Below are 25,872 nucleotides of genomic sequence, written 5' to 3' on the forward strand. Positions count from 1 at the left end.
GCCAACGCTTAGTTGCTCTCCCTACATTGTACTCAGCACACATCGCATCCAGCACATCTACTCCACCTTTGGTTTCATTATAAAATGTCACAATTTCGGGTTTTTTAGCTTCCCCTGTGGACTCATCAATGTTTCCATCATGGTGCATCGAAGACAGAAGAACAACTGATTTGTTTTTCTTCGGAACATACGACACAATTGTTGCATTTTCCTGGTACCCAAATAAAGAAGAATACACTTCTCTTGATTTCGCCGGAAGAAATTGTGGAGGGATCTCTTTTTTGTTTTTACGTACTGTGCCGACTAAAGTAAGATTCTTCTCTCGCAAGATCTTCATTAGCGGATACGAGGTAAACCAATTGTCCATTGTAATATTTCTACCAGTACCACTTATGGGGTTAACAAGTCTTAGCACGACATCCTTGGCCTTATTACTACAATTAAATGGTCCTTTGGGCTGCTCACCAACGTACACTTCTAAGTTTTTTGCATAGAAAGTTTTTGAATCGGCCAGTATGAAAATTTTTATACCATACTTTGATGGCTTAGAAGGAATATACATTCTGAAACTGCATTTCCCTCTGAAAGCCACAAGCATTTCATCCACTGTCAGATATTCTCCTGTTGTATAATGAGCATTACAATTATCAGTAAAAATATTTAAAATATCTCTAATGGCGGCCAACTTGTCCACTAATTTCCTTTCATTCCTAGTTTTAACGTTATCAAATCGGATACATCGTAAAAGAAATCTAAATCTTCTAAGGGACATAGTAGCTGGAAATGCCTCAATACCAAAACCAGACGTGTCCCAGAATTCTTCAATATTTGCGTGTCCAGCATGAAAAAGTCCTGCAAGGTAGAGTAAACCTAAGAAAGCTTTTATTTCTTCCTTTGTACACTCTCTTGCCAGAAATGGATCATCTTTGTATCGCGGCCTCACAATTTCAATAAAAGTATTCGTGCTAGTCACAACAATATCTAATAAATTTTCATCAAAAAACAAAAGCCAAGCGTTTAAAGGATTATCTGCCTCCCTCGCATTTCCCTTCACTCCAGGCAAATGAGTAACAATATTATGACTTCTTGTTCGACAATTCGAGGGATAAAATGTTTTGTTCCATTTTGTTGTTTTATCTCGTCCAACATACTTTGATGCTGTACCACACCTCGTAGAATCAACATCACTTTCACCATCATCAACATTCAACCTTTGCACAGGTGTAGAAAAAAAATTACGATCATCAGGAACCGCTTCAACACAATCTTCTAATTCACTGTCTGTATTATGTTCACTCTCCAACTGGAAATCTGGATCTGCATCTGAGTCATCGAATTCACTAGGTTCTCTTTCCAATTCAAGTAGTATTTGATCATCGTTTAGCACTTCAGCCATGTCTAATCGGTCAGATACGCTGCCAAAACATTCACCAACAAATAAGCACTTTATATTCTTATTCTCGTTAACAATATGAAGTTTTTACGGGAAACGTTACTCAGTATGCCATAAAGAAACCTATTATTGGCGCAGCTCACAGTTATTCCACAAGACTGACGTAAACGGACGGGTTGGGTCTCACAGACCGAAAGCAATTTCAATCCTCACTCGTACACAGACTAATTGCAACTGAAGTAACATATGCATATTCCTGACATCTAGTGACATTACCTGAAAGGTATAGAGAAGGACTTAACAATAGCTTAAAATCGTTCAGAAATGCAGTACTTTTAAATATGCTTGGGTCTGTGAGACCCAACCCGTCCGTTGTAGGGTTAATGACATACGGCATCGGAAAGATCATTGATCATCTCGGCGACCCCGAAAACCATGAATTCGACACTAGTATTGGTCATTTTCGATCATTTTATTATCTCCCCCGCTCCCAAGTTACGGGGCTGAATTTGGTTTTAAACGGGATCGGAAGTGTCACTCTTCATCTCAGCGACCCTAAAAACTACGGATCAGACACTAATATCGGCCATTTTTAACCATTTTTATATATCTCCCCCTCCTACTCTTCCATGTTGCGCGGCACGACATCGGAAGTGTCACCGGTCATCTCAGCGACCCCGGAGACTATGGATTCGACACTAATATGGATTATTTTGATCAGTTTTATGTATTTCCCTTTCCCTCTCCCCCAAAATGTCGGGCTGAATTTGGATTTAAACAGCATCAGAAGGGTCACTGTTCACCTCGGCGACCCCAAGAACTATAGATTCAACACTAATATCGGTCATTTTCGACCATTTATATATACATTTCCTCCTCCCCCGTGTTGCGGCCCATGGCATCGGAGGTGTCACCGTTTATCTCAGAGATCCAAAAAATGTGGATTCAGCACTAATATCGGTCATTTTCCACCATTTTTAAATATCTCTTCTTCCCCCTCCTCAAGGTTGCGGGGTTAAATTTCAATTTAAACGGGATCGCAAATATCACTGTTCAACTAAGCTACTCACAAAACTATAAATTTGACCCTGATAGTGGTCATTTCCGATCATTTTTATATATCTCTTTCTCCCGCTCCCCAAGTAGCGGGGCTGATTTTTGATTTAAAACGGATCGGATCGGAAATGTCACTGTTCATCTGGAAGATCCCGAAACCTACGGATTAGACACTAATATTAGTTATGTTCGATCATTATTATATATAGCTCCCCCCTCCCCCTCCTCACACGGCATGAGAATTTTCCCTGTTAATCTCAGCTACTCCTAAAACTATGGATTCGACACTAATATTAGTCATTTTCGATCATTTTTAAATGTTTATTCCCCTCCCCTACGTTGTCCTCTCCCCAACTGTCAGAGCTCAACTCGGATTGATACAGCATAAGTAGTGTCACTGTTTCTCTCATCGACCCCGAAAACTATGGGTTCAACATTAATATCAGTTATTTTTTATAATTTTTAAATTTCTCTCCTAGTCTCCCTTCCCTAATAGCCTAAAATAATCCCTGCACCTAAGATCATGTATGTTGAAAATTTTATTGAGATCGGTCAGGTGGTTCAAGAGTGGTGGTCACAAAGGCAGTCATTTTTTTTTTACATATATCTCCCCCTCCCCTCCTCTAGATTGGCTCGTCAACCGTGAAACGATAAAAAAAACACCCAATGCCCGACCTTCATATATGTTGAAAATTTCATCGAGATTGGTTGGGTGGTTCAAAAGTTGTTAGGTTTTATTAGTTTTTATTTATACGTCCCCCTCCCTTCCCCCTCCCCAAGTATCTACCGTTAAAATGAAATTACTAAAATGTTTCCAGGTCCAAACCTCATGTATTTTGAAAATTTGATTGAGATCGGTCGGATAGTTCAAGAGTTATTAAGTTACAAAAATGGTCACTTTCAGTCTTATATAAATTGATTTTATATATCTCCACCTTCCTCTACTTCCGTACGTTCCTCCGTCAAATTTAAATCATAAAAGCGACCCAAGCCTGAACCTCATCTACGTTGAAAATTTGATCAAGTTCGGTCAGGAGTTATTAAGTTTTATTTAATTTTTATACCCCCTTTCCCTCAGTTCTACCATCAACGTGGATAGCCTAAAACCAGCCCAGCCTCGAATCTTATCCATATTACAAATTTGATCGAGATCGGTCGGGCAGTTCAGAAGACTTAGAGTCACAAACATAGTGATTTTCAATTTTTTATATATAGATTATTAGAAATAGCATTAATAAAGGCGTGCTTCTTGGATAACGTATAAAATAATTTTGCTCATATCATTAATAAATATTTTATTAGCTTACAATGTGCCATAATTAACATTCTCTCATGGGGCTAGGAAAGAGTGGTTTATTCATGAAATGATTTTTTTTTCGGATGAAATATTGAAATCCATTTATAAAGGTAACCAAGAAAGTTCTGTCGCTTCTTCACCCACCACCTTCGAACATCGATATGTCACCTAAGATGTATCTGGAAGATCAAAAATAGTCCCCATCAACATTGACGGTTTTCTTCCAACGTTCTGGACGGCCATGGATTCCATCGCGGTAGAACTTGGTGGGCCGTGAAGCGAAGAAGATATCAAGTGTGTTTTGCACCTCTACTAGGGATTTGAACTGGCGTCCTCTAAGGTGATTGTCCAAGGAATGGAACAGGTGATAATCGGACGGTGCAATGTCCGGGGAGTATGATGGATGCAATAGTGTTTCTTATCTAAGGCGTAGAATGGTGTCCCGGGTCATCCTAGCCCCGTGTGGCTTAGCGTTGTTCTATATCAGGAGCACCCCTTTGCGATTCAGAAGTGCTGGTTTTTTCTTGAACATCCATAGTTTTGAGTTTTTCCTTGAACACGGCTCAACTGCCGACAGTTCACAGTTGCATTGATGCTCTGACCAGCTGGTAGCAGTTCCCGATGCACGATGCCGCGAGCAATCCACTAAACTCACAGAAGGACCTTCTTGTGGTGCAGTGTTAGTTTCGGCTGTTTTGGAACCGGTTCATGGGATTCTAATCAATGATGACGGTGCCGTGGAGATTCGTATAGAACCCACTACTCATCACATGTCAACACCCTGTCCAGAAATGGCTCCTTCCTCAGACAAGACAGCAAAGAAACACAGGTGTCTTCTTGCATTACCTTCTGGCCCGGAGTCAAATCATGCGGGACTCATCGACTCAACTTGTAGTGCTTTCTAAGTTGATGGAGGTGCTGCCGAATAGTTTCTCCACTCATACTAAGTTTTATACAAATTTGTATAAAACCCTAAAATTTGCTTTGTATGCCCATTAATGTTTGACAGTTTAACTTTCTGCAAGGTTACTTAGAATCTACTAAAAGACCAAAAATTAAGCTTTCATTTGACACCTGGGTGAGTCCAATAACTTCAAAAATAAGGAAGTTATGGTAATTTTAGTTCCATGATGCTGAGTGCCGAAAAGTGAAATTGAAGCAAAATTCACATTTTTTCAAAAATTTCTCTCCAGCCCATTTCTCATCCAAAAAATCGAAAAAAAGAGAAATAATTTAAATTGTGTTAATGTATGAAAAAAATTTGAAGAGAATCTGAGACATTGAAGCACGGTTATGTTTTTAAATTAGGTGATGTGACATGGAATGACCCAGCTGTAAAGATTTCTAGAAACAAAGATAATTAAACTAAAATTTACTGTTCCTGGATATAATTGGGTAAAATTTACTGTTATGTCTGGTTATAACAAACGGTTCTGCGAACTTGAAATATTTTAACAATCGGTTCTAGCGAACCGGTGCGAACCGGCTGAATAGCACCACTGGGTATGAGGGACAATTGAACATAGATCTCCACAGAACCTTTTTTTTTTTTTACCTTTATATAAGAATCTCGTATCTCCTAAATAAACATTTTGGTAGTATTACTTCAGTATGGCATGATTCATGGCTCAGTTTAAGAAATTAAACAGTAGCCAGCAAGTTCTTATGAAAATAAGAACGAGGCATGACCTTTTCAGGACGGGAAGGGCTTTTTATATATATATACTAAAAGCAAACCTCTTTATTGTTTCAAAATATGAAAAATTAACATGAACGTTCACATATGCTATATGCAAGTGTTAGAAGTCTTATACAACGCTTATGCCTGTCTATCCGTCCGTTTATTTACAGGTATCAGAACGAAAACGAAACATACATCGGAAAGCGACATTTTGCAATCGATTTACTCTCCCAGGAATAAGTTCTATGTTTTCCACTAACTCTGTTCAAAGCGGAAATGATAAAAATCTACCGTTTCCAGTTTCAATGTTGACCAACATAGAACAAAAACTATAATAGATGCCGACAACCATTTTTTTTAGGATCAATTCGACATCTGAAAAATCATACCCTAACCAGCAGTAGCACTACCAAAACCAGAAAGGGTTGGAATTTATTAGTACTTCCGGTTTCAATATTGATTTGCGTCGAGTAAAAATTTTAAGAAATATCGAGAAACCTTATTTTGCAATTGATTCAGCTTTCCAAGAATAGGATCCGTATCCTCACTTAACTATATTCAAACCTCAAACTACAGGTTAACCTCTTTCGTTTTCAGCGTTGTCCAGCGTAGAAGAAAAACGGAAAGAGATGGCGACAAGAGTTATTTATTTATTTATTTTTTAGTGTCAATTCAGCGTCTTAAACGAAAGATAGCATAACCAGCAGGAAAAGTTGAAATTTATTAGAACTTTCGGTTTCAATGTTGATTTGCATATAGGAAATACTGTAAGAGATACCGAGAAGAGGTTTCTTGAAATCTATTTAGCGTCCCGAAAACATATTTACTAAATTGAAAGAGTTTGTCCGCTTTCAATACTGATTTCTATACAACAAAAACGGTCAAAAATAGCGGCAAACATTTTTATGGAATCAATTCAACTTCCCAAGAATAGGTTGCATTCCTTCGTTAATCCTGGAAGTTAAACCGAAATTGGTAGAAATCAATCGTTTCTGTTTGAACATTGATCGCCATAGAACAAAGACGATAGCACATAGTGTCAAAAGGTTTCTTGGAATTGATTCAACGCCTGAAGAAGAGTTTACATCTCTACCGAAATTAGTCCATTTTAATCAGAGGTGGTAAAAAATGTACTTAGCTTCTGATATTGATATTGTTCTCCACTGATCAAAAACGATCAACTTTTCGCAATAGATTGAGCACCTCAAGAAAGGATAACATCTCCACTCGTATTACTCTACTAAAATAGTTATAAAATTTACAAATACTTCCGGTTACAACTTTGATCACCCACAAAACGGTAATAGATAGCGACAAGTGAACTCTTCAAATCTATTCATCGTTTCAAAAAAAAAAAACATACCATATCTATTTCTAACGCATAAAACCGGAAGTAGAAAATGTATTATACTTTTGTTTTCAATACTGATTTCCTTAGAGCGAAGACAGTAAATAACATTGGCATGTGGTTTTATGAAATCGACTCACTGTCCCAAGAGAAAATTCTACTTTATCCGTTAACTCTGAAGGGAAACCAGAAATAGTAGAAATTAACCGTTTGTTTCAGGTTTCAACGTTGATCGACATATAACAAAAAAGAATTTGTACTACATAGCGACAAGTGGTTTCTTGGAATAGACTCAGCGTCTCAAGAAAACATCCCATAACCACCCGTTAAATTCTACAAAAATCGGAAAATTAGAAATTTTCATACTACTTCCGGGTTTAGTAATGATTTCCATAGAGCAAAAACAGTAAGGCATATCGATATATCGATCTTTTTTTTTAAATCCATATAGTGTCTCAAGAATAAGCCTCCTCCATTAACCCTCTATTCAAATTGGAAATGATAGAAATCGTCCATTTACGGCTAAAACCTTTATCACAATACAGCTAAAACGGCAATAGATAGCAGCAAGCTGTGTTCTGGCATCAAGTGAAGCTCATAAGAAATGATTTCATCTTCTGTATCTCTCTGCTGAGACCAGAAATTGTAGAAATTTATTACTTAACAGGTTTAGGGTTCCCAGGTGTTCAGGATTGGGAAGATTAACCAGGAAATTCTACATCTAGCACCGGGGAATTTTTGCTCACCGGGACGGTTAAAATCCCAAAACATAATCTATATCTTGAATATACGAGTATGTGAGGTTGGTTACAAAAATACAATAAATAAATAAGTAAATAAATAAATAAAGTATAAGTTTGCAACTATCGCAATCGCAAGTCTCAGGGAAAATACCGACTTAATAATTGAGTTGAAGTGACGATAACTGATTTTCCTAGTAGCAGCGGTTGTAAGATCTATTGGCGTTCCTGCCTTTTCCGTGTACACTGATGGAGTTTCGTTTCTTTCTTGCACTGAAAGTTCTTTAAAAATGCAACATTCTTCAAAAAGGCTTGAGTTGATATTCTTTTAGCGTCCCAAAATTTTGTTGAATTTTTCTAACCCAGTAAGTACGATGCTGAGTTTTTAAGTCAAATATGCCATAACTAAAACTATTTTTTGTGTATGGTAATAGTGATGGTGATGTTTGTTCCATGTATAGACCGCCGAAAGCAAATTTTAAAAATTTCGAAGATAATATATTGCTCCACTTGCCCTTTTATGAAAACTGTTTAGTTCTCGGTGATTTTAATTTTAACATTCTAAAGCCAAACAGTTAAAGTTTTCGTAATATTTTATCCGTATTTAACCTTTTAATGTGCGCTCTAAATTCCACTTTTGATATTGCTACATCGCATTCACTACTCGACCTCACCTTAACTAACAATCCACAAAAAATTTTTCACTATGGACAATTACTAATTCCAGGTATATCTTACCATGATCTATTATGCGCCTGTACCTCCATACATACACCGAAGAAACAGTCAAAACTAAACTCGTACAGAAACTACCCTTTTCTTTAATGCGGGAAAAATTCCTTGGCAGGCAATCTACGATTTTTCGTCTATAGACGAAAAGCTTCATTTCTTTAATACTGCGATATTATCCTTACTAGATAAGTATGCTTCACTCATTAAACGCAAAGTATCGCGACCTTCCTCCCCTTGGATAACTAAAGAAATTATAAATTTAATGGCTAAACGCGAAATAGATGTACTCACTTAATTAGAAAAGCCAAAATGGAATTTGCTTCAAACCTAGCAAACATCACTGGTAATTTGAAAATGTGGAAAAAATAAATATATTAGGGATCAGAAACAGCAGGAAACAAAACTTGGCTAATAATAAATTCACTGAGGATGATCTTATTAACCATTTTTGTGACATTAAGCTTTTAGGTAATACAGATCCTAAAACTACATATAATGGGGGGAGTCCAGAATATATAGGAAGCGTATTTTCCTTTGTATGTGTCAGTCCCCTAATTGTCATGAAGGCCATTAATAGAATAAAATCAAATGCTACTGGCACTGATCAGATTAGTGTTAAATTTATTAAGAAAATTTTTACCTTTAATACAAAACCTCATTTCTAATATTTTCAACTGTTCTCTTATGAGCGGCACTGCTCGGAAAGCAGCTGAAGTCTTAGCCTTCCCCCAAAACAAGTAATATCACAAGTATGAATGATTTCCAGCCAATTAGTATTTTACCTGCTCTTTCAAAGGCATTTGAATATTGTTAGTGATCAAATTCGAACCCATCTACTGAAATACAAATTTTTCGATCCGTTTCAATCAGGCTTCAGAAAGTACCACAGCACTGCTACACCTCTTACGTATGTTACTGATGACATTAGACTAGCAATGGATAGAAATCAGGTAACTGTTTTTGCTCTATTAGATTTCTCTAAAGCTTTTCAGTCAATCATACATGCTAGTCTAATAAATAAATTGGCGAAGAATTTAACTTCTCTGACGGTGATGTGAAATGGGTTCAAAATTATGTACAGGGACGGCAACGATTTGTAACAGTATTGAATATTTCCTCTTCACTGCGGAATCTCACTCACGCTGCCCCTCAAGGAAGGTCTTTGGCCCTCTCCTGTTCTGTCTATACATTAATGACCTTTTTTTCTGTTTTACCATATTGTAAGTATCACTATAAGCGGATGATTTTCAAATCTATATCTCAAGTCAACCCGAAAACTTGAACGATTCAATTCAACAAATGGATGAGGATTTGCACCGCATTTACTTGTAGTCAAAAGAAAATGGGTTAACCATTAATCCACTTAAACCTAAATGCATTTGTCTCTCCTCTAAACGACTTATACAATGCACCGTTAGAAAATACCAACAGTACAGATAAATGGAATAAGTATTCCATTTTCTGAAACCATTATAAATCTCGGGATAATAATAGATCAATTTCTTGAGTGGACACCTCACATCAATGCTATGTGTAAGAAAGCGTTCTGGTCTTTGCATTCACTCACTAGACTAAAGAAAATTCTACCCATTGACACTAAATTACTTGTTGTAGAATCTCTAATATTTTCTCACGTTGAATATTGTGATGTAGCTCTGTCAGACTTAAATGAAGAATTGATGTACCGGTTACAACGTATTTAAATTGCGTGCATACGGTTTGCTTATAATCTAAAACGATCTAATCATTTAACTTCATACTGCAGAAGGCTGGGCCTTCTGAAACTTGCCGATAGACGTCATCTGCATCGACTCGCACTTCTCCTTAAGACTGCGCTTTCAACAACCCTCTTACTTATTTCAACGATTGCAACCACTGAATGCTCATCACAATCACGATACAAGATCAGGTGTAAATAAACTCCTTTCAGTTCCCCTACACTCTTCGAAATATTACTCGAAATCATTCTTTGCATCCACTACCCGTGCATGGAATGATCTTCCACCCAACATACGAAAATCTCAATCAATCAATTTATTCAAAAAGTCGGTTGAGCAGACCATCCATGAATCTCTCGAGACTTACTGATGTCTGACAAAAAATGCTGGTTTTTACTCTTCTTACCTTTTATTTGTTTCTCGTATTTCCTAAATGTGTCGGAATATATTATGTGTTTATTAGTAATAATCTCTGTGTGTGAGTGTGAATGTAATTTTTGTTGTCATTTCAGTGTTTTTTAAAATTTTTAAATTATTATTATTATTATATATATATATACACTTAGTATTGTCATATTAAACTTGATGTATGCATGGTCAAGTAGGAGACAAGGCCTTAACTTCGCCATGTAAAATAAGACTAAATAAATAAATAAATAAATATTTTTGTGAAATTTTTCATGGAATTACATATATATCTCATGTAGTAATGTAAAATTGAGAAACACAAACCTGGACGTTGTATTCGAGCAAGACCTATGATCGAATATTTGTCCCGGAATGGATCAATTTACAGTTGGCAATCCTAACAGGTTTCATTCCTCACTATTCCTCGTTTACAGCCGAAAGTTATAGATTTGTTTGAATTCGTATAAATTTTGATTCTACCACAGTTTCACAACTGTGAAAGAAAACTCATTAAGATTATTATTATTATATTACCAGAACGTTACCGTTTCGAAACACGGATGTTTACAGTGCGTGAAATTAGAATCATGGATTGTAGGAAAATGTACGAATAAACTGTTCATAAAGAAATAGGTCTTTTATTGGCAACTTATTTATTTAATTGTGTTTATATATGTGTAAATAGTTAAGAAAAAGAAGAAAATTGAGGGAAAAATATCAAACTCAAACACTTATGCAATAGTGTGGAAATAAATTCCCAACTATGTGCATCCAGCTACGCAAATGAGAGTACAAAGTGGATGAATAATTTGTTATCATAAGTATCTTAAAGTGTTGACATTTTTTTTTATTTTTTAAGAAGTACGGTTTATCAAAACTCCTTTGCATGCTTACTCTGTTCATTTATTTGGGAAACAAAAATTCTCAAGAACTAATTGATCAATCACCACCAAATTTGGTGAGAATGTAGAGAGTCAAAAGTTAGAAATCGAAATCGCTGATAAAGGCGATCCCGACACTGGAAGTACTAGAAATAAGGCTTTTCAGTTTTGAAATTCATCATATAAAAGACGAGGGGAGGAGCAAATGAAAGTTCTGGTCACTTGTATATTACAAATGATTTAAAGGGCACACGATTTTGAGTTGGAAATCAATATATTTAATTTTCTTTCCAGTCATTTTAGATATACAAATATACTCAAAAGGTATGTTGCCAACATATTCTGAAACTTAAGTTTGTGAAGAAAACACACCAGTATTAATTTATAACATAATGTTTCTCCACACAGTTCAGAAATTGTCCAGGGAAAGACATATTTAAAAGTTTCTTGTTCTTTTACTGCAACCGTTCGTATCATGACAGGTACTAGCTCTCATTTGAAACTGGATGAAAAACTTTAGATTGGAATAGAACAAGAGCAGATATTCTGGAATAAGATAGGCCAAGATCATGGAAAGAGAAACAGAATTAGGTTAAGGTAGTATAGTAAAGTATATGAAATATCTTGCAGAATTTTCATATTTTCAGGCAAAGCACCCCCCGAAAGTTAGCAAAGCCCCCCCGAAACAAAATCATAAATACGCCACTGACTACAATATATTTAATATTCATCTTTAATTCAATAGTTGTGATTCAGAACAAATGTAAATGAAGAACTAACTTAATTCAGTAGTTGTAGTTCAGAATAGACACATGATGAAGAACGTTACTTTTATTAAATTAGAAGATATAGGTAGACTCTCCATTCGGACCAAATGCCCACGAATGGTGTGAAGGTACGGCTTTACACTTCATAGTGGTCAACACCACGCTCTGGTCGCCTTTGCTCCCAGATATCCATTTGACAGAGGTTACGTGAACTCCAAAGCCGCATTTAAACAGGGTAAAATATTGGTTCAAATCATCTCATCAATACGAAACCGTGTGACCTGTTGGTAGGTAAACGTCTTAACAGAACGATTGTGACTGTAACTTTGTAAAGGGGTTACATATTTCAGTTTCGCAAAAAGTGAAAATTTTAACGGATTGGATGTAGAAGAGTTACACTGTATGCTGTATAATCAATCCACTATAATCTGGTTAACATATTTAGTTTGGCCCAAGAATTAAAAATATTAGTTTAATTTGGCTACATATTAGTGTATATTTAGTCCGTATTTAAAATATCTTCTTTTCATACAAGAAATATGTAAGGAAAATTATTTCAACTTCTCCAGACTGTTTAAGTAGGTCAAACTATATTCAAATGATACATCGCAGAGTCGATTTCTTTTAGATTTGTGGAGTAATCGACTGTAACTGCTTATTTCTTTTTTAAAATATAATTTCCAATCTCAACAAAATGTACACTTTCTAAGATTATAGAAAGAATCTGAATAATAATAATAATAATAATAATAATAATAATAATAATAATAATAATAATAATAATAATAATAATAATAATAATAATAATATAATAGTAAGTCCAGTACAGAACGACTCCTTTTTTCTGCCTCCAATAACTCAAATAACTGGGTATATAGATCATGTTTCTCTGCACAGAATCTAAGAAAGGCCTTCTGTAATCATAACTAAAGACTTTTAGGATCAAAAAAGATATATTTCTATCTGAAATTTAAGCTGAATGGTCCACCTATCCCATATTACTATGAGTTAGATGGACCGTACACTATGGAAGTGATGGACTATATGCAGAACCTAAACAATAAATAAATAAATAAATTCGAACTGTTTTGTCTTTTAATACGTTATATTAATAAAACAGATATTATACAGCTACTGTGTTTGTACTGAAATCCAATATTGATCACATATAATCTAATATTGATAAAACTAAGATAGAAATATAGAAAATCTAAAAATGCACTTTCTTTTTAACTTGGAATTTAAAAAAGAAATATTTACAAATGACAAGAATACATAAGTTTCATGTTTTAAGAAGAAAAATGAGTGCCAGTGATTACATTGTACCGTACATTGCATCTTCGTTTGTATATTTGAAAACTTTGCATACAAGTCACAAACATTCTCATATTTCGAACAGCCATCATGTAACTAGCGTTCACACATAATGCACTGAATTCAGTCGTCTCCTCTTCTTGTTTCCTCGTTTTCATCATACTCCTCCATATCATCATTGTCAGTATATATTATCAATTGATCATCATTGCTGGATGAATATGAAGATATGATCGTAATTCTCTTCCTCTTGTTTCTTGTCTTTTGTTTTCTGTAGTCGATTTGGTTCCCTAAACCTCCCTCTTAGAGTTTCTCTGTAAGCTGATGTGGTTTATACCTCCCGCAATGACAGTGGTTTATCTATTCAAGTAGAGATGCGCACTAGACAAGATTAGGCTGCCTCGTCTCGAAAATGTGCTGTACAAGTGATGTTTCGACTCGAAAAATGTATATTTCTCTATTGGAAGAGCTGTATCTCGACTCGAATTTTGATAGGAAAATTCTGTCTCGTCTCGTCTCGTCTCGTGCACACTCCTAATCCCAAGAAGGAGAGTTAAGAAGGGTTGTTTACTTGTTGCAGTTTTTGAAGGCGGAAACTTCATTTTTTTCATTTACATATTCTTTTATGACGAAATGCGCTAATTAAAAAGAAAACCGAAGAAATCTACATCAAGAACGTTGAATACAGCTTCCAATGAAATATAGTTTCAAAAAGTTTTGACCTACCTAAAATCAAAAATCTCGTTTACTGAAGAAATGTGTGGACTACTGCTTCATGATAACACAATGTCTAGCATACATCCACCATGACACTACATCAATATTGACGCGACACTGGTGGATAATTTAGGGATTATGGCCCTGATCGGTCTCACTCAGAGGGCCGATCTTTTCCAGATTTACCATAATAATAATAATAATAATAATAATAATAATAATAATAATAATAATAATAATAATAATAATAATAATAATAATAATAATAATAGTTTGGACGCTCAAAAAGAATCAACCAAACAAAATATTATAATGTGAATTTAATAATGATACAATTAAACTTAGCACTAAAGTAAAATCATAAAGCTCACTTTGAAAACTAATACAGCCCTAAAGTGACTCATTTGCTATATTGAATTCATACCTAATTACTAGACGTTTTTTCCAACACAATTTAAAATAAAGTGAAAAACAGAGTAACTTTTGATATAAGCTACACAATTTAAAGAGAAAGAAACTTCTATTTCACGTAGATAGTGATGCTAAACGATTAATGCAGAACAGAGAGCATAATTATATAATGTGTAAATGCTGTTAATCATACTAGTCATTGTACTCTGAGCTTTAAATTTGAATTTACTTTTTGTATTCTGCATTATCTATGACTTCTTCATTATTATACCTCGTAGTATACAAACTTATAAACTAGTATAAGACACACAATACCGTATATTTGAAGTGGGATCCGAATTACGCGAGATATCGGAGTTTGAATCTAACCCGTTTGGGGATCCAACCCACACAAGAACTCAGGAGTGTTGTTACTCGAAGATTATGTAGAGTTAAGCTGACCATAAAGTTTCAGGAAACCAGTGTTATATTGGAAATTATACTTAGAAAACTAGAACGGTAATGAAGTATTTTATCCTTTAAAAAAGAAACTGTCTAATGTAGTGGTAGTTTATTATTCTAGAAGCAATATTTAAGATAATAATGGTAACTACTAGTTCTTGTTGAAATTCATCCTTCTGTCCCCTGAAATTGAAAAATAAATGAGAAAGGGAAAGTGAGAATAAAGCTAGAAATAGCGTCTAAAGATTGGCGTGAATGCGAATCGTGGCAAGACCTTACAGTGAATAATAATAATAATAATAAACTATATAATATGAAAGTGGTATGTACCTAAAACGGAGAGGAAGTCTGATTCCTGAGGTTCAATTTAAAGTAACAGCAGGTAACTGCAGATTAAGACTGGTGTCTAAGGGAAGCGTAAATCGTAAGAGAGAACTATTATCGTCTTAGCATAGGGTGACAGTCCACGACACGTATGTCACTACTGACAAGATTATACTTCCTAAGAGGCGCGGACGCCTTAGTATACTTCCTAAGAGTAACGTGTAACTAAATTTGCGTTACATAATTCACTACTGAAACAAAACTAATTTATTATCGGGCATATCTGCAATACTCGAAGTGGCAAAATATAACTCTTTTACCTAAGTATAACATTTAAGAAAGAAAAGAGAGAGTTTAGTTTATCCTTTTTCTACTGGAAACAATTATAAAAACGTTGTTTTCAACAGAACCTTGAAAAGAACATATGATGTTTATGTGACTAACCGAATAAGCGTAGGCTAATGAATCTTACTTTTGCTCTTATTCTGATCTCTGTGAGGTTCCGAGACCAAAGACGGTGCCCAAACATCATGCCAGAAGATTTCCAGGGATTTTTCTCAGTTCTACATTACTTTTAAACTGAAGCTTTGATGAACACTTTTCAACTTCCTTCTCCATTGCTGTTGTTATGATTTTATGGTTCCAGTGTAAACTGGTCTCGCATACACTGTATCCGAAACTTCGTTGAATAAATTTTACATAGGGTAAGGGGAAAAAAGAAGGAATGTCACAAAATTGCATTTTCGAGAAAACGACGTTTTAATATTGAAAACCGCGTAAAAAGAATGGGTTAGTTTCATCTTTTGCCCCCTTTTACATAGACATTTTTACATCTACGCATGCATGGCATATACAGTCAAATAGTACCAAGAGTCACCAACAGATAGGACAAAGCACCCGAAAAAGCTCATACATGGACATTCCTTGTTTTTTTCCCTTACCCTTCATATTATCAGCATCTACCGAAAAAATAGTGTCCAAAGGTTGACATATATAAATCGATAGGTTTCATTGAGCTGAACAAACTCATATGAGCGAGTGTAAATATTGATGCAAAGTTTCCGAAAAATTGAGAAAAATTAATCAATTGTTATCCTAAAAAAAATATGCTGTACTATAACCACGCCACATAAAGATGAAACTAATACTGAAGAATACACTTACTAAAGCTTGTACCACTAGAAGTTGGTAGTTTATAGTAAGGTTAATAAGATATTGTCCAAAATTATGATGAAACCTTTAACTTCAGTTTTTGTTTAACTATTACTTACCCAAAGATAAGATATAACATTCAAAAGTTTACTCGAAGCTTCTATTATCTTCTTCTGTACATCTATTTGAAATCAGAAAAATACACAATTATCGAAATATATATGAGAGGCTCGGGGAAGACAGTAGTAAGCCTACTTCCGGTGAAATTGAGTTATTAGATAGAAGGGGTAAGATATAAGTAGTTTAATTTTGGAATTATATCTGCAGATGGCAGAGGAAGCTTGGAGTTTTGAACTTCCTTTTCCAGTTTACTCGAAAATTGGAAAATGTGACATGCCATTGTCTTCCCCAAGCCGTTCATATATATTCTTCAGACTAAAGTATGGTTAACGAAAAAATTGTATTCCCTTGTGTAGCTGGATAGTGTTTCTACCTTTGAAATGTGAGACTCGGTTTTGATTCCTGTGAGATATGTTGCACATAAAATAATAGATTCACGCCTCATAGTTTTGCTTTTTTTCTAAATCTTTAACTGAAAAAAAATCAAATATGATAGGTTGACTGCATATGCATTAGTAAATATAACGAGAAACTCTTTTGAGTGCTAGTAGCGGCGACAGAAACTAAACTTCAAGACAGCTACGGAGATCCCCCCTCCCGAAAAAAAGAAGCCAACAAGAGTCTTAGAGGTACACCCAACATTTCTAAAACGAAAATAATTTGTGCGTTGATACATTTGCATGTATTCACGCTGACTTCTTATTAAATCTGCTTTACATCTTGTTGAATATAGGTTAATACGAGAACAACCAAATCCTTAGAACAACATTTCATAAAATTTCACGTGATCCAGTTACACTTCGGTTATTATAATGGTAAACCATTTGTGGTTGAATTAATTTGCAGAAAAGCTACAGAGAAAAGGAAATGCAAAGTCGATCAGCAATAGGCCAAGCTGAAATTAACAAGGTAGCTCAGATCAGAACAGAATCCAGACCGTACTAATCAGGTAGTAATAGTAGTGCACTTTCCACAATGACTATCACGCTTGACAGATTCAATATAGAGGCTGAATAAACAATGACGACAATCCATTAGTTATTCTAGATCTAGATTTAACTAACTTCTTGCATCTCTGTTGGGATTCATCCAGATAGTATACTTGCAATTTTCTCTATTTTAAGCAGCAAGTTTTGTTGAGCTTTCTAATTGGCAGAAAGTTCAACAAGAATGAATTGTACGAGCTTCGTAGATTTTAAAGATTATATGTGACTTTCCGAGAATATGTTACATTACTACTATAATATCAGAATAACTTTTGAATAAATCAAAGTGAGGTCCGTTTTTGGAAATTTCTATCATCAGCTTCTGTTCTCTTTCTTTGCCTAATTTTATCGAGCTTAATACTGTTATGATTTTAACACTATGCTCAAACATTTCAGTTCCCTCTTCAATACTGCTTCCATTGGATGTTCAAATTATTTATTATTGGTTACATAAAACTACGAAAAATTTAATAAAGTTCCATTTTATGATCGACGATGTAGAACACTAGCTCAGAGCGATATATTTTCAAGTGCGTTAAACCTTGAGAGATTTATATATGATATAATAATTTAAAAAAGTAATACAATAGTGCATCTCAATTTGTGCGTGTGATAAACACGAACCTGCAATTGGCGTTTCACATAAAGTCACAAAACGTAACAGCAAGGAAATTTAGTGACCCTATGGTGTTTCAGTTTGGTAGCAATAGTAGCAGTGGTAAGATTAATCATGGAGCTTACTATGAGTAGCTAGTTTCGAACTTCTATGTAAAGTAAGCAATATGGTGAAACAAAAAATATTCGCTGATAAAACATAGAAAAGACATATTAGCACAACAGTTTTTTTTATTTTTTATTATTGTTGTTGTTATTATTAGTAGTAGTAGTAGTAGCAGTATAGTGTAGTATAGTATAGTATAGACCCATTAATATAATAGTTAAAGATATCTTTTTTGTGTTTGATTTTTAACATAATAAATAAATGTAATACTGTTTCATATAATGAAAATACAATGAAAGATAACAGGAATGAAAGATAACTAAGGTATACTACGATATATCGTAGTTGAGTAAAACTCAAACTCAACTACTATATATATTTATATGAAGCAGATAGATGAAAATTGTTTTAATGGAAATATAATGTTACAAGGAGCTAGTTCCATCATTTGACGAGTCCACTTCCGACAATGAAACTAATGCTATGAAAATATTAATTTATCTACAATCAACTTTTTGTGGCGCAATTTAAATAACTTAATTAACTCAAAGCAAAGATTTCCACTACCCTAAACCGTATACGATCATTAATCACTGATGGTTCTCAACCGCTCCTACTTATGGCCTAGTGATTCCCCAATAGGATACTAACGTAGCGTAATATTAAGTCCAAGTTTCATGTTAGTAAGTGAAAACTTCCTTTGTAAATGAGTAAATTCGCTGCAAGTATGTTTATGCTCTCGAATATTTTTCTTATTTATTTTCTAAAAAATAATTATTATTTCTTTTTAACAAAAAATATCGAAGTGTCAGAAGTTTCTTGGCGAATCTCGTGGTTCACTCATTGAGAATCTTTATGTTAGAATGTACTTCGGTTTCACGACATTTTTCGAGATAATATAATTTGCTATCAAATATGAGCTAACACAAGAGTTAAAGCATAGAGAGTGGAACACTATATATACAGGATGGACAATGTATCTTAATACGTCCTTTAATTTTTTAACCAATGGACAAAGAACACTGAATGTTTCACCATGTAAATATTGGCTAAGGGCATTATTTAACTTACAATTAGGAAATGTTTAACCTCCAAAATTAAGCATTTTATATACACCAACACATATATTCACAAAATGTTAAAATTGTGTAGATAAATACAGTAGTCTAATATTGCGTCTGTAATTGCACTCAGTCATAAACAACTTTTAATTGTTGTTTATTTGTCTATTTCAATTTTAGCGTCTCTTTTCATCATCATGGTTATATGAGACGTAGGCTTATAGTTTGAGGTGGAATACGAACCACTGTAATACGTTTAAAGCTCTTCCTCCGGTAATCGAACCGGGACCCATTGCTCCAAAGGAGTGCGCTCTAGATACTAGACAAACTGAGAGGTCTGCAAATTTAATTTGTACTAAAGGAGTACATATTATGTGTCATCGTCAAAACTAGTTTGCCATAAATGTAGGCTCCGCACGAGACAAGAACTGAGGCTGCCTCTTGTTGAAAACGTGTTGTGAAAGCGATATCTCATTTCGGAAAGTGATTCTGTTTCTGTTGAAAGAACTCTATCTTATCTTATATTTTTTTACGAAAATTCCTTCTTGTCTCTTCTCGTGGGTACCCTACATCATTGGCAGGTCGCTTGCAAAAACTCGGGAAGCTTCTAGTCCTTAGCTAATCTCTTCGTCTTGGCATAGTAATTATTTTTTTTAACAATATCCATCAATTGGCGAGTATTACTCACTCTTTGTCTTTTTCCTTCTTCCTTACTTTCTATCACTTCCTTCAGAATATAATTTCTCCCCAGTGTTCGAACCAGTTTCTGTTTCTCTTTTTAATTGCCTCCAATATAGTTATGTTCCTAGTATATGAGTGAAAGCACACAAAAATTACAGTAATGGAAATTTCCACATCTCAGAAAGAAGATACTACTTCAACACTTACATACACATTACAAGAATGAATAGAAACTTTTGGCACATTTTTGCTTCATTTTATAACCAATATCTATTTATTATGTCAGGTCGGGAGGATTACGTGCTACAGTGAAATTTAGAGCTTTTTCGGCAGAGCAGTAGGGCCACCCCTACCGAATTGGTTTAAATGGAGGTGGCCACACGAAGAGTGTTCTAGGAGAAAGCAATAGTTCTTCAGTAGCCAAGTTGCGGAAATCATAGTGATAGGTACGGAAACTTGGACATTAGTCCCAAGGGTAGTCAGAGTGACTTTAACGGCTGGGATACTGCAAGGTGGAAGACAACAGGAAACTATTACTATATTTTTCCTAGTTTGCTCACAGCAGAAACAGAACGTATGTATAATAGTCTTTCGCAGGTCAAAATATAGTTCTGGAAGTAAAATATCTCTCGATTCGGATCTCACGGAGCAGGATGTTTTGAGAAAGACAATCGGGTAAGAGAGTAACAATGTGGGGAGGATAGACAGAGAAAGGAAGACAAACAAGAGCAAAAGGTTTAGGATAGGAACGTAAAACGTATGTAACATGTTACAGGGAGGGAAGTTAGAAAATCTTAAAGAAGAAATGAAACTATATATACTGGAATTGGTAGGAGTATATAAAGTTAGGTGGGGAAGTAATGAGGAGCTGAACAGCGAATGATATAGAATGTTTTACTCGCGTAATGAAAGGGGAGAGGACTGGTCAATTTCTGTAGACAAAATTCAGCACAATCAGCACAAACAAGAATATATATATATGGAAATGTTCATTTGTGTATGTATAATAATGTATGTTAGATAATTATGTACACGACACTATAACTGAGCATTAAGCCTGTTGCGCTGTCCTTATGAAATAAATTAATACATTTTACTTAGTCATGGCCTTCACTATTAAAATATCTGAATTAACATTAATTTTAAAAAATTCAATTACCAATATAATCTGAATTCCTTGAATTTCCTTTATTTGTCGTTCCGGCGCCCCCTGTGGTCGCGGCGCCCGGGGCAATTGCTCCGGTCATCCCGCCCACGCGACGGCCCTGTGCGTGCCGTATATCCCTTCAATAGTATGCGTAAGCCGCATCCATTGATTTTATCTAATTTATGTTTTTTTTAATTGTGATTTATACATATTAATATTAGGTAAATGTTATTAATTTAGTTACCTTGTTCTATTGCAGGTTGACACCTCAAAATCCAGTGGCGGGCAACCAGCACTTGGCGGTGGCTCCCTCTGCCCCTATTGTGATGCCTGTGTTCCCCGTGAGAAATAGCTTGGCTCATAACGCAGCATCTCCTTACTCTCCCTATTCACCTTCTCGCTTCCACATTGACAAGAGATGTCAGCACAGGTGCTCGTGGAAGTGCGTCAGCATTGCGCTCATCCTTCTTTCCGTTGCTCTTACAGCGATGCTCGCTTATTTCGGAGGTAAGTACAAAAATAGACACTTCTGCATAATTTCAAGCACAGTATCCAATTTTCATTTCATTGCATTTAGTACATATACATGCATATATTATATTGTTTTCAGATATGAGATTATCTTTACTATGTGATTGTTACGTCAGTACACTATTGAAACGAAATCCTTAGTTTAACATCCAATAGTTATACCTTGTGGAAAAAAGAAAAAGATGACAGGGACAAGTGCATGCTTTTGGAAGAATTACAGAAATAAAAAAGTGAGAGGAAATTGGAGAAACTCTGAGAAAAAACAGGACACTACGTTGTTCATTTACAAGTTCACGTAGTCTGAGATCTAATTAAAATCCTTTACACCAGAGATAACTGCTCTACCTCTGAGTAACCGTGTCTTCGTTAATACTATTACCCAAGGATGTTATAAAATAGTAGAGATGCAAAAAAGCCGGCTTTTTTTGAATCGCTGGTTTTTTGCACATAAAAAGCCGGCTTTTTTGGGAAAAAACGAGAATTTTGGAAATTTTGGCTTTTTTCATTTTCATGATTTTTCTGTTTAAATAGCTTTCTTATAGTATACTCTAAAGTTAAATAAGATTCCATGACCTGGATGCCATATTTCGCTCTGGAATTCACCATCATGATGGATGGAGCACATGGTTTATGAATTAAAGTAAACATAAAATACGTAGTATTTGAGGGCATTTTTAGAAGCTATTTAACTTGATTTTAACTTCTGAATTATCGACATTTTTCTTCTCTAGATCATTTCTTTTTAGTCATCCGTGTTTCACTTCTTAGAGCTTAGTACTCTAGCTTCTAGCACATAATTAATCTTACGTTTTTCAATATATCCATCAGAGCGTACTTCCACATTTCCGTTATACTGTAGCTGTGCAATGATTTAACAATAATCTTCCAGATACAACCTTCAATACCATTTGATAGAAACAATCAGTATCGGATTTAGAAAAATATTTGGAAGGGTTTTTTTTCTGAATAATGTTTGTTTTTTCTAAAAATTTCTAACTTTTATTTAAGAGCAGCTTAAGTTTATGAGTACAGGCATAACAAATATTATGTTTCGTTTGTATATTCAACTATAATCTTCCAGATACAACCTTGAAGACCATTTTATACTGATAATCAGTGGCGGATTTAGAAGAGTATTTTCGGAGGGGCTTTTCTTATTAATGCTTAGTTTTTCTAAAAATTCCTAATTTTTTATTTGAAGACAGCTTGAAGTTTATGAGTAAAGGCAAAACAAATTTTTAGTTTGTTTTAGAAATTCCGTAATTTCGGGGTAGAGGCTTCAATCCGGAAGACATCCCCACCCTAACCCTCTTCGCAAATCCGTCACTGCTGGTAATTAATAATAACAAAGATTTAAAAACGAAAAGAAAGGAAGTCGGCAGAATATAAGTTGTACGACCAGCACACTCCAACACATAGCTCTGAAGATGTTGCCGCTGTATGGTAACGAAAGCTCAGCACAGCAACACTCACTCCGGCAGGAATCCCGAGAACATTGGATTAATGAGAAGAAAGGAAGTCGGCCAGGACTCACAGTACACGCACTATCTCTATATTCACACAAGGAATTAAGAAAAACTTCTGTCAAAATGGTCGAATGCGTGGTTAATTCCCGGACTTCATGATAGAAGCGCAAAAGCTAACCACTCACTCATGTCTGTTGTTCAGTTGGGCTTAACTTAAATGTATTCTCTGTCTCTCTTTCTCTATGGCCACAAAAGCTCTCTATTGACTTCTGTCCTTATCCAATTCAATCCAGTTTCTACTCTGTATTCCTATTTCTGCTAGATCCATCTTAATATTGTCCTCCCATCTGGGCCTAGATTTTCCTAATGAACGTTTCCCGATTGGATTTCCAGTTAAAACTTTGAAAGCGTTCCTACTTTCTTCCATTCTGGTTACATGACCTGCTCACCTGAGCCTCCTAGACTTGATGACTCTAACGATGTTTGGTAAACCGTATAAATTATGTAGTTCCTCCTTATGAAGTTTCCGCCATTCCCCATTTCCCTTCCTCTTGGGTCCAAATATTCGTCTCAAAATTTTATTCACAAATAATTTCAGTCTGCGTTCTTCCCTGAGCGTGAGCGACCATGTTTCATAACCATAAAGTATAACAGGCATGATTATCATTCTATATATTTTAAGCTTTAAATTCCTTGACAGAATTCGCGACGACAAAATATTTTGAACTGAATAATAACAAGAATTCCCTGATTTTAGTCGACATTTAATTTCTTTGTGGGTATGATTTTGGTCTGGTAATACTGATCCAAGATATTTGAAAGTATCCACTATGTCGAAAGTATTAATTGACATTTTAACGCATACATGATTTGCCGTAACTTCCTTGTGAACTTCCTTCTATTTAGATTTCTCTGCATTTACTCATGTCCCTACAAGCGTTTGATAAGACCTCTGCATTTCTTTCGATCGTTCTATCAGATTTACATCATAAGCATACACCATAACCTGGTGAATACCATTCAACTCTAGGCCCTGGTTCCTATCTTTTTTTTTTTTTTTTTTTTTTTTTTTTTTTTTTTTTTTTTGGGAAGCGTACTCCGGAACAAAGCTGAATAATAACGGCGATAACGCATATCCTTGTTTCAGGCCAATCTCGACGTGGAAGCTCGCATTTTTCTACTCGGACTTTACTCTGGAATTCATTTAAACACTTAATAAATCTAGCTTTTTCGGTATTCCAAATTCTGTAAGAATGTTGTACAATGTTTCCCTCCAGACCGAGTTCTAAGCCTGTCTAAAATCAATAAACAGTTGATGTACTGGGTAATATATGCCCATTTCTTTTCGAGTATTTGTCGAATGGTAAATATCTGGTCGATTTCGACTAAATTCACACTGATAATCTTCAATAATTTCATCTGCGTATGGGGTCAATCTTATTAATAGAATGTTAAGAGAAATGCCTCGATAATTATTACAATCAGTTTTGTCGTCTTTCTTGTGAATTGGAACAGTGATTGATTCTTCCACTCTTTTTAAATGTATTCCATAGTTTTTCTTTTATATATATATATATATATATATATATATATATATATATATATATATATATATATATATATATATATATATAAAATTTCGTAACTATATGTTGAATTTTCTTGTTAAAAATTTAGAAACCTTCAGCATTGGGTAAACTGTGATGGTGGTTATATATTCTACAGCCTAGGAAACCATACGCTCAGATGAACCGTCTATTACGTATATGATCCATGAACAGAAAATTCGATACTTTCCCGATTCTGAACAAGCTTAACTAGCAGTCAGTGCATTACAGAATTTGGGAGCTTTACCGATTTTGCAGATCCGAAGCACCTGATAGGTGGTAACAGATTATTACGCATGTGATCAATCAGTGAAAAACTTGTTCGAAATATTCATTCAATGTATATGAAAATTAAAACTTAACTGAAAAATTTCAAGACTGTACAGAACCACCCGAAACGAAGCTCTTGATGTGCAGATTTCTCTCATGTTTTTCTTTACTTTGCTTCAAAAAGAGGGTGTGTGATATTTTGAAGTAAAAATACTACATACAATTTTGCTAGTTATTTGTGTATCATTTTTAAAGTACTTGTTGTATATAAGAGGTTAAAATATTATTACATACATTAGTTAATCCTTTGGAATTCATAATGTAAATATGTTAAGAATTTTAAAAAATCTTTTTGAAATTCATGGTTTATTTTCGAGGTTTCATATTATTATCTGCATCAACCAGTATTTAAATGAGTTCTTTTTGTTGTAGAGAAGCGAAACAAAGTCTGCTTTATCAGTTTAAAGCAAAATTTTCAAAAAAGCCCAAAATTTCCCAAGCAAAAAAGCGAAGCAGAAAAAACCGAGTTTTTTTTTCAAAAAAGCCGGTTTTTTTCCGAGCCCTTGCATCTCTATAAAATAGAGAATGTGCCCGTACTCCAAAATCATGAAGTCATACGACACAGATTCGCCATGCTTGTTCCGCCATTTTTGTTATCTTAACTATAATGAATGTTTCATAAGTTAAAGTTAAAAATTGTAATATCTTACGTTCTTTCATATTAAGCAAACAATCGGAAGTGAGGCTGATTGCGAAGCCACTTGAGCCTTGTAGGCCTAAGTCCGATCCCAAGTAAGCGCGAGTCTCACTGAACGTCCAGTGAAGGTAACGACTCCAAGTCCCACGAAATTATTGCACCGAGCTCAAGTGAAAGCAAGTCTAACTGAGGGTAGTGAGCCCAA

General features: G+C 34.9%; 1 protein-coding gene across 6 annotated transcripts in view; it reads left to right on the plus strand.

Moving 5' to 3' along the window:
- Ten-a (Teneurin-a transmembrane protein) overlaps positions 1-25,872 on the plus strand; it is a 1,171,522-nt gene that overhangs the window by 822,657 nt on the left and 322,993 nt on the right. For all 6 annotated transcript variants that reach the window (XM_081752112.1, XM_081752114.1, XM_081752113.1 and 3 more), the window contains one exon: positions 21,356-21,603. In XM_081752112.1, coding sequence (XP_081608238.1) covers positions 21,356-21,603 — 248 coding nt within the window. The remainder of the gene's footprint in view (positions 1-21,355; positions 21,604-25,872) is intronic.

The sequence above is a fragment of the Thermobia domestica genome, chromosome 3, assembly GCF_964235325.1.
Source record: "Thermobia domestica chromosome 3, izTheDome1.hap1.1, whole genome shotgun sequence".
In the NCBI taxonomy this organism is placed as follows: domain Eukaryota; kingdom Metazoa; phylum Arthropoda; class Insecta; order Zygentoma; family Lepismatidae; genus Thermobia; species Thermobia domestica.